Source organism: Rhizophagus irregularis, chromosome 19 (genome assembly GCF_026210795.1).
Source record: "Rhizophagus irregularis chromosome 19, complete sequence".
NCBI classification, from domain to species: Eukaryota; Fungi; Glomeromycota; class Glomeromycetes; order Glomerales; family Glomeraceae; genus Rhizophagus; species Rhizophagus irregularis.
In genome coordinates this window covers 1,371,800-1,383,078 of record NC_089447.1, presented here as the reverse complement: position 1 = coordinate 1,383,078, position 11,279 = coordinate 1,371,800, and the positions used below count along the sequence as shown (strand labels likewise).

At 28.3% G+C, this 11,279-nt stretch overlaps 2 protein-coding genes across 2 annotated transcripts; both read right to left on the bottom strand.

The window, feature by feature from the left end:
• Positions 1-4,125: 4,125 nt before the first annotated feature.
• OCT59_010843 (uncharacterized protein) lies at positions 4,126-4,368 on the bottom strand (the record flags this gene model as incomplete). Its single annotated transcript, XM_066136141.1, has 1 exon — positions 4,126-4,368. One exon carries the CDS (start codon positions 4,366-4,368, stop codon positions 4,126-4,128), a length of 243 nt encoding a protein of 80 aa, XP_066000798.1.
• A 337-nt stretch (positions 4,369-4,705) lies between these two features.
• On the bottom strand, positions 4,706-5,100 carry OCT59_010842 (uncharacterized protein; the record flags this gene model as incomplete). Its single annotated transcript, XM_066136140.1, has 2 exons — positions 4,706-4,982; positions 5,096-5,100. The coding sequence occupies 2 exons, from the start codon at positions 5,098-5,100 to the stop codon at positions 4,706-4,708; spliced, it is 282 nt and encodes a 93-aa protein (XP_066000797.1).
• Positions 5,101-11,279: the final 6,179 nt, after the last annotated feature.

Here is an 11,279-nt window from a genome sequence, read left to right as displayed (position 1 = left end):
ACTTATTCAAGAAATCACTCCTCAACTTGGAATTCATATATTATCCATTAGTTCTGATGGTGCTATTACTGAATTCCAAGCACAACAATCAATAATTGATATTCAAACTCCTCAAAGACTTTCTATTCATGAACTATCATTAAATATTCATTTTTCTTGTCCAATTTTTGATAATATTGGTCCAATAGTTTGGGTTCAAGATCTAAAACATGCAAAAAAGACTGCTAGAAATGCGATATTCTCTGGTGCTTGGCTTTTAACCTTTGGAACATCTTCAGTCTGATATGATCATCTTTTTGCTTTAATTAATTAGCCCAATTCAATTATGTACAAAAATGATGTAATTAAATTAGATAAGCAAGATGATGCTGCTGCTTATCGAAAATTTTGCTCTGCAAATTTAAAGCAGTCTTACGCATGAATTTCAAGTAAAAGAAGGAATGGAAGGATTCGCAATATACTTGTTTATTATGGGTACGTAATATTTGATTTTTTATTATCAAAAATAGAGATAATAATATATTTAATTAATTATTTGACTGTTTTTTTTAAATAGGAGAAATTGTTGATTGCTAATATTTCACCAATTGAAAGAATACAAATGGCAACAACAGGTTATTTTTTTCTTTATTTATGGCGTTTTCATATTGAAACTCTAAGTCAAAAATATCCCAACTTCATATCTATCAAACAAAATTTCCTGGCAAATCAAAGTTTTGCTATTTTTACATCTCTTTGTGAATCAATGGTATTGCTTGTAAAAGCTCATCGAGATTATTATCCACAAATACCTTTTCTTCCTTGGTTACATGGATCTGAATCATGTAAGGATGGTCATCGGTCCTACCAGTCCTACTCGGTCCTGTAGGACCGGACCACGGTCTTGCATTTTTTTGTGGCGCAGTAGGACCGGTCCCGAGGACCAACCAGTCTTCATATCGGTCTTCATATAATAAATGATTTTTATATTGAATAAATCTATTAATCTGATGAAGGTCTTTATAAAATAATATAAAGACCGACCAATTCTAAACCAATAAACAATGACAATCACTTCTCCCCACTTGTAGAGTTGCCTGTCAAAACGCCAACTCCAAAAAAGCGTTTAAGCGGAATATCTCGTCATCCAGTGATCATAAAACGATGAAACCACTACTATTTGAATCGTCTCAACAAGACGCGTCGAACGGTGGCTAAATCATATTTCCAGGATCGATAGATAGCCAGCAATTATTGAATTTGTTAACAAATAGTTTTGCCGATGTCATTTTTTTCTATCAATTATAAAATAATGATTTTGATACCATTCGACGCGTCTCATTGAGACGATTCGAATGGTGGTAGTTTCATATTTTTATAATTACTGGATGGCGAGATATCACGATTATTATCACCAATACAATAATAGTAAGTGCATGACGCATGTGATGATCATTTGTAAAAAAAAAATTTGTATATTTAAAAACATCCCCATATTTATAAAACAAGGCTATTTCTAATAAAGTTAAGGAAAAAAATTTTTTTATTTGTAAAAAAAAAGAAAAAAGACTGATCGGTCTTAAAAAGACTGCGGTCCTTAAAAGACCGATGGTCTTATTATATGTGATACAGGACCGAAAGACCGCGGTCCTACACTAAGATGGACCAGTCTGTCTTTTTATGGTGTAGGACCGTAGGACCACGGTCTTTTAGGACCGATGACCATCTTTAGAATCATGTGAACATTTCTTTGGCATAGCACGACAAATAAATCCAGATTTTGATTTTGCTGAACTTATTCAGATATTACCTAAGATCTCACAATACACAAAAGCTTCTACGGAATAAAAAATTAAGTTTTGATAAAGAAAGATCTGTATGTGAAGGTACAGTACATATATTTTTATTAAAATACAAATTTATTTTATTAATAATATTAATAAATTAATTTTTTCTAGGTTATCTTTTTGACTATTCTTCTGACCAATTAGACAAGTTAACTTTAGATAAACTTCGCTTATGGCCTAATAATAAGCAAATATCAGAAACAATTCATTATTCACATCGTCTTGTGTGAGATCTTGCAAAATATGCAGGCATGATTCAACCATCCAATATCTTTATTGATATAAATGCTTCACGAATTTTTATTGAATCACATGAAATTGACATTTCAAGTTCTAGTATTAATGAAGCTTCTTCAGAAATGAAATGTATTATTGAAATTAATGATGATGGAGAACAAGAACCTAGTGACGATTTTATTGAAATTCGTTCACAATTAGACGAAATTGCCCAACCCCCTGATAATAAGATTGTCAGAGAAACTAGGGGGTTTTGGCAAAAAAAGTTGGCAAAACTCTGGAGAAAAGTGAAACCTGACGAAACCTATTATAAATGCTGAAACTGCTGAAACCTTGCCAAAACTATAATAAAACTATAGTAAAATTTTGGAGAAACTAATCGTAGAATTTTGGAGAGGAACAGTTACTTTAAATTCACCATGGTGCAGTTTAACTACACTAATCCCTATATCTTCATGCTATTAGTGGTAGCATCATGGATTGATTGAAAAATAGTGTAACCAATCAAACCGCAGTTATAATTGAGCACATTTTTTATTGATTGGATTGATCGTAATAAATATAATTGGCGTCAACAACTTCTTTTCTTTTACCGTTTCAATATGAATCGTAAAGAAAGGCTTTATAAGTTGTTATGGTTACAAATATTTTAGAAGACGAAGAAGAAAAGGAAAATTTAAGTAATGAAGAGGATAATATCATTTTACAAACAGTTTTAATAAAATGAATAAATACACAGTATTTAGAACTAAGATTATACTACGTAGTGAAGTCAAAGCATTGGTGGCAAAATGTTCTTCCATTTTATGATATTACTCAATTTAAAAAAATTTTAAGAATGCATCCACATAGCTTCCAACAATTAGCTAACCTTATACAATCCCATCATGTATTTTCATCACAAGGAAATAAACCTCAAGCTTGTATTGAATTTCAGTTAGCTGTATTTCTTTGTCAACTTGGATCATCTACTGGAAGTTTGTTTGAAGTTTGATCAAGATTTGGAATAGGAGAAGGGACGGTAATTCTTTATACTAAATGAGTTATTCAAGCAATTTTAGCAAAAAAAAGAGTGGCCTACTTCAGAAGAGCATAAAAAAGTTAATGAAGGATTTGAAAATTTAGGAGGGCTTAAAAATGTAATTGGAGCAGTTGATGGAACCTATATTCCTATGAGAAATGCTCCAAATAAAGATCCAGAGGTTTACTTTACTAGAAAAAAATGCTATGCTATTCACTGTCAAGGTATTGTAAATGATAGAGGCATTTTTACTAGTTTTGATGTCGGCTGACTGGGCTCAGTACATGATGCCCAAGTTTATAGAAATTCTTCTTTTTATAAAGATTATTCTCATCTTATTCAAGATGATGATTATCTTTTGGGTAATTCAGCTTATCCTATTTCTCCTTTCTTAATTCCACCTTTTAAAGATCTATCTTCTCGAAAACACAAAAAATTTAATCAATTCCATTCACGTCATTGAGTTGTAATAGAAAATGCCTTCAGAAGATTAAAAGCAAGATTTAAAACGTTAAAGGATCTTGATATTAAAATGGTTAAGATGTGAGTATTATTCACATGTTGTGCAATAATTTTACATAACTTTTTAGAAATGAATATGGATATTTGGGAGGGTGATTTAAATGATAATATAGAAGAAGATAATAATGATGAAAATGATAATTATACATTAAGGGAATAATGATGAGGTATTAAAAAGAACTGGGCAGGCTAAAAGAAACTTAATCTTTCATCAACATTTTTCATAAATAATATATCATGTATATTTTAAAAGATATTTTCATCAAATATATGATAAATAAAAGATTTAAATTTTAAGTTTATTGAATTTTTTAAAAAATATACATGTTAAATTCTTAAATAAAAAATTTGCAGCAAAATTTTTTGTTATTCACAAATTTATTGTTAAATCCATTATTATTATTATATTATTACCTATTATATTATATTACTATTATTATTATTATGATTATTGTTATTACTATTATTATTGCTATTGTTATTATTACTACTATTTATTAACGTTAAATTGCAACTATTCTAAAGATGATCCAATTCTTTCATTCTAATCTTATATTGCATATGTGATTGCTCTATTTCAAACTCCATTTTCTTTCGCAATGTTTCAGCTTTAATTCGCTCAACTTCTAATTCTTCTTTTTTAAAAACTGTTTCTGCTTCTTTAATTTCCTTTTCAACTACTTGCTTCTTTTCAAACTGGTCATTCTCAGAGGCAAGTTGTTTTTCCCAAATTATTTGTCTTGCATTACTCATAGAAATCATGGCTTCGGCTAATGGATCCTGTGAAAGAGATTATCTTTTTTTTTTGCTAAAACTTCTTTGTTAGTTTCTGTTTCTTTTTCTTTAAAACTGTTAAACAATTAAACATCATCAGAAAATCTATATACTAAAAATCCTGGATTGTGATTTTTACGAGTTCCAAACAAAGTATCAAGTCTGTCAAACCATTTCCATTTTACTTGCATCTCTCTTCCTGTTTTGTTCTTCTTTTCTTTAATTACATTATACTTAATCACAAGACGAGATAATTTATTAACTGCTTTCACGACTTTCCTGAAAAAATCTTAGTAGCAGCTGTTTTAGCAAAATTGAACTTATTTTATTTGTAAATATCAAAATTATCTTCAAGAAAACTTATCAATAATCCAGTATTTGTATCATCCCAGCCAGTTTCTTCTTCAATAGAACTTGCTCTTTCTGTTTTTTGGCCATTATTTTTTTTAGAAACTTTAGTTATTACAGGTGTTGAAGCATTAGTAGTAGGTACCATCACTTCTTGAATTTCTGACAGAGTAAATGTTAATACAGCTATAACATCAGGATCCCGTACAGGTATTTGTAGTTTAAGAGCAATTGCACGAAAAGTAGATTTTGGACTTCAAAAAGTTTAAGACAAAAAACGTGCAGATGCTAAATGCGTCATTTATTATATAGATCATGATCAAATAAAAATACCAATTTTTGTAGATTGGTATGACTGACCGCTGACCGCATCAGCAACCAATTATTTAAGGGTGTAAATTTTCGATCAATCCGGTCAGATCTAGAATTGAACAGGCCTAATATTATTTATTTATATTATTATAATTTATTGTGGCATGTTCCTGTTAGTTATTATCTGACTTACTTATATAAACATGACACTGATAAAGATACGACATCTCCACTTCTTATGACCAAATATTTGTTGCTAATGGTTCAGATTACATTGATAATAATATTAAACAATAATAATTTTTTTAGTTTTAATAAAATTATTTTAAACTTTCTATCATTTTTCAAATTATAACTATTGGTCGTTTGTGATATTTCTTAAGTCTATTTCCATGAATTACGTGTTTAACTAATTTTCTAAAGTTTATAAATATTATTTTTTTTTTTTGCAAGGTAGTGCAATTCATGAGTTTATTAGTTACATAATAGTAGTACAGAAATTTCTGATATATATATAACTAATCTATTAAAACTCTGAACTGGTTCCCCATCCTATAGATTGCTCCTGTGCCCTACCATCACCAATATGAAATTTACCTATATCCTCCTATCCCTTAAACGGTAAAACATTGCAGGCAAATTTGCCTGCAATTTTACCGAAAATTTAGTTCTCATCTAATTTTATGAAAAATGAAGTTATTCTAATAAATTTTTTTTTCAAAAAGAGCTTAAATTATAATTTGTGACAATAATCATTATTTGTTAATTACTGTACATATTATAAGATTTAAATGACAAAAAATTTTGAAAAATTTTGCATTTAACTTTGACGATCTCATTGGGATTTAATTGCAGCTATATTAAAGCTTAATAGAATATGTAGAATTATCTATGAAGAATAACTTTTGTTATGATGATTTTTAATGTTTAGAAGTAGCAGACTTTACATAAAACCCTAAAAAAAGAATTATTGTAAAAAATGCATAAAGTTAAATTTTATCATCTCTATTTTGTTCATTAGAGTGTGAAGTTTCATAATAAAAATAAAAAAATATATCAAAATGCTTTGTAATGAAGCAGAATATTATGGTAAAGAAAATTAATTTATTATATAAAAATTCTGATGTTATTTTTTTGAGGTTAATTTGTGACTAATTTCGGTGATTAGCGGTCATTAACCACATATTAAAACCATACAATTGATGCTAAAAATGTAGATCAATATAGCTGCAGAATTATAGGATAATTCAAATCATATTGACAAACTTTATATTTGGATATAAATTTATTTTAAAAAATTGCAGGCAAATTTGCCGGCAAAACCTTTTAAAGGATAGTAGCTATTAGATCATTATTATCATATGGAAGTTTATAAATATTATCATTAAGTACTTTGTGAAAAAAATAAGGTCCTATCCACTTATTTTCTAATTTTGCTGAGAAATTATTTTAAGCCAAGTTTCTAATAAATGATATGAGTCGACCTGGGTTAATTTAACCTGACTTGACTTTTAAATCAGATCAGTACTAACGATTTTTAATGACTCGTAACCCACATGACTTGCATGACCTGACCCGCTGAGTCAGGTTATAAATTTCCTTGATTCAGGTTTGACCCAGATCGACCAGATAGCTTTAGAATTCCAATTTATCTTTGATTTAAATATCTGCTAATTATTTTGCCCAATTCTTTGACTTTTATTATATTAAACCAGGTTCAAAATTCGTATTTTAAAAATAAGAGCTAATATTACATGTTTTGTATAACTATTCATGATACAAATTTCAGGTGGCTACTAGTGGTTAATTACTAAGTCACCTTTTTTTCAAATAAAAGGAAATTAGTTTTGTTATTATTATAAAAAAATCTCACATAATATAAGTTAGTACCCATTTTACTTAAATGTTTGGATCTAACCTGGGTTATACGAGTTAAATTATACTTTGTCAAGTCAAAGAGTCAAAGGTCAGGTTGCAAAAATATGAGACCAAAATAAATCCAAGTTTTATATTTTTTTATTCAGATTGGGTTGAATATTTCCTCAAAACCTGACCTGATAGGAGTACTATCCTTTTTATTTTGAGATATTTGTGATGGAATTTTTAGATCAATTGGTAAAGTTGCTTCTCATCCATAAGTTAAATAGAATGATGTTTTTCCTGTAGTGTTATATTTTTTTGTTTAATATGCCAAGAGTACTGCATCAATTAATTGATCCCATTCCTTATTATTATCTCAAACTGATTTTGCTATACATTCACCAATTGTTTGATTAAATCATTTCATAAATAACATTCCTCTATCTGATAGTATTTCTTGTGAAACTCTATGTTTGCAAATAATTTCTTTATTAATAAACTTAACTACTGTTTCTGCTTTAATATTGGATATTGCTCTTGCTTCTGGCCATTTTGTAAAATAATCCATGGTGACAATAATATACACTACCTAGACAAAAGTAGCAGACCTTATATTTTAGCTCAATTCTCAGAACTGTACATAATAATTTGGGCTGTAATTTTTACACGTGGTAATTTATGTTCTATATAAACAATGATGTAATCATTACTTTATTTATAAACAAATCTCAACTGGAATCAACAAAATAGGATTTTGTACTACTTAATGCTATGTCCGATTTATCTGAGGCTGAACACAACCAAATTATTGGCTTATTTAAGGGTGGAGTCACAAAAGCTTTTCTAAGACAACAGTTCTCCGAACTATTAAAGCCTTTTGTGAAGAAAAAAGTTTTGAAACTCAGCCACAAAGTGGGCGCCCAAGACTTTTAAATTGTGAACACCAAAAAACGTTAAAAAAATTGTTAAAACCAATAGTTACCAGTCAGCTGAACAAATAAATAAAGAATGAATTTCAAAAAAAACTGAAATGCAAGTTTCTACTAGGACTATAAGAAAAAATTTGTATGAGCTTAATATTTTTTTTTTTAACGATAAACAAAGAGAAAATCGTTTAAACTGGTGTATTGAAAAAAAAGACTGGTCTGTTAGGAAATGGAAGTCAGTTATTTGGAGTGATAAAAGCCGCTTTACAATATTTAAAAATGATGGTCCAGGTCGTGTTTGGAGAACTTCTGGAATAAGATTCAATATTAAAAACATGGTCCCTTCAATAAAACATGGTGGTGGAGGCGTAATGATGTGGGGTTGTTTTTCGGGAAAAGGATTAAGGCCGCTGGTAAAAATTGATGGAAAAATGAACCATCAAAATTATATTCAAATACTTGAGTCACATTTACTTTCATTAATTGATAATAATTTTAATGGAAAAAATTATTTATTTCAAGATGACAATGCTCCAGTTCACACTGCTAAAAATGTTAAAAAATGGATTGAAACAAAAAAAATAAAAATCTTGGAAAATTGGCCAAGTCAGTCACCTGACCTATATCCTATTGAATACTTATGGTCAGAGCTGGAAAGGCGCATTAGAGGATGTCCCAAACCTGCAAAAATATGAGGGAATTGGAATATGCTTTGCATGAAGAATGGAATTCTGAAGTACATTTTAACAAATTTAATTGAAAGCATGTCACGCTGGATAAATTATATATAGTTAACCTAATAATAGTTTAAATTTTGACCCCAATTATTATGTACGTTTTAAAGTAATTAATAAAAATATGAGGTCCACTACTTTTGTCTAGATAGTGTATTTATTTTCACCATATGGGTTGATTTGTCTACCTTTAATTAAAATATTGATTTTATTACATTTTTATTATACAAAATATTATATAATATACAGTAAATTGGAGATGAGTATTAAAAAATTTTTATTTAATGTTTACTATAAATTGGTAAATATTTTTTTTAAATTAATATAATTCTTAGCATTTACTATATATGTTAAAAATTTGTATTTTAACTTTAAACGTAAATATCTCCAGATCCAATAATCCAATCGGCAAGCTCTTTTTTCGTTCATATAGACCAGATCAAGGGCTTTCCAAAGAGCCTAAATTTATAAAAAATGAATCAGTGGATCCCAAGATATTTGCATTTAAGCATGTTAAAAAGTTCGTACCTCAACTTTAAACGTAAATATCTCCGGATCTAATGATTCAATCAACGAGCTCTTTTTTCGCCTATAAAGTCCAGAACAAGGGCTTTCCAACAAGTCTAAAATTATAGAAAACAGATCAGTGAATCTTGATATATTTGCGTTTAATGATGGTAATACAAACTCTGACATAAAATAATTATTTTTATTGTTTGAAAATATCTATTATGATACCATCTTTTATATGATATTTTTATTATACTTTTATAAACATTTATAGCTACTAAGATTATATTTTATTAAAATATACTTACTTTTTAATAATATATGTTAAAAATTCCATATATATGAGAAATGGATTTTTTATTAGTGAAATGGGTTTTTTCACAGCTCTTTTACATTTAATAATTTAAGTTTCGCAAATTTAAATTTTTGCTCAACTTATTATTTAATCAAGTGATCATCAATCAGATGATTTTTTGGTATTACAAAACAATTTTGAGTAACAAAAATTGTGAAGATCAATTCAATAACTCTTTTTAATGCAGAGTAAACAAATCAGCCCATATGCTACTGGTAATTGGTAATGGTCCTTTAATATCAATTCCTATTCTATAAAAGGGTCCCTTAACTGGTATTGGTAAGGATGGGCCCGCAATTCCGCAATTCTGATTGGCTGATAATTAAATTTTTTTCTAATAATAATTTAATAAAAAACACACCAGTTTTATAAATATAAATTTAATCAAAAAAAAATTTTTTAATAAATTTATTTATTTATTATTTATTAGAAACAATAAACCATAATTTCTGAAATGGCGCAACTACGCCAAAAACTAAATCAAACACAGACAATAATGACGAACTTAATAATACAAATCAAAGTTCTGGGCTGGAATTTACAAAAAAAAAGTGAAAGAACGTTAATAACGTTCTTACATAAAAAAACATAAAAAACCCCGCTTCACCTCTAGAAATACCTAGGCCAGAATCTACAAAAAAAAAGAAGTAAAGAACGTTAATAAACATTCTTACATAAAAAAATAAAAAAACCCGCTCTCCCTTTAAAATACTCACCGGTCTCCATTTACAAGTTCCAGGCCGGAATCTACAAAAAAAAAGAAGTAAAAGAACGTTAATAAACGTTCTTACATAAAAAACCAAAAAACCCACTCACCCCTTTAAAATACTCACCAGTCTCAAGTTTTAAGTTCCAGGCCAGAATCTACAAAAAAAAGAAGTAAAAGAACGTTAATAAACGTTATTACATAAAAAAAAACAAAAAAAACTGCTTCCCCTCCTTTTACAAGTTCCAGGCCAGAATCTACAAAAAAAGAAGTAAAAGAACGTTAATAAATGTTCTTACATAAAAAAAATAAAAAAAACCCGCTCCTCCCTTTAAAATACTCACCGGTCTCCATTTCTAAGTTCCAGACTGGAATTTACAAAAAAAAAGAAGTAAAAGAATATTAATAAATGTTCTTACATAAATAAAACATAAAAAACCTCTGCTTCCCTCTTTAGAAACACCTATCGGTCTCTATTTTCAAGTTCCAGGCCAAAATCTACAAAAAAAAGTAAAAGAACATTAATAAACGTTCTTACATAAAAAAAAAAAAAAAAACTCCTTCCTCTCCCTTTAAATTACTCACAAAAAAAGAAGTAATAAAAGAATGTTAATAAACGTTTTTACATAAAAAAAAACAAAAAAAAAAAACCCTTCCGCATCTTCCTCTTAAAATACTCACCAGTCTCCATTCCAAGTTCCAGGCCAGAATTTACAAAAAAAAAATGGTGTTGTTTTTTTGTTTTTTTAAAATGAAAAAAAAAATTTAAAATTATGCAACGCAATAAGAATTTGTACTATGCTATCTGATAATCTAATCCAGATCATTAACTATTAATATTAATAACTGTCGAATTAACCAGCTGGTATGTTTTTTCTAAAAAATAAATGATTTTTTTAAAAAAATTTTATTAATGAAAAACTGATTTTTTTTTACTTTTAGTAATAAGAAGAAATCAGTTTCTTTATTAGTCAATTCCACAAATAATCTGCAATTCCGCAATTAATTATGAAATTGCAGATCATTTGTGGAATTGCAGAAAAATTGCGGAATTGCGTCTAAATACGAATTGCGGAATTGCAGATATATAGACTTCAAAATCTGCAATATTCAGCAATATCACATATCGCAAATATTCTGCAATTACT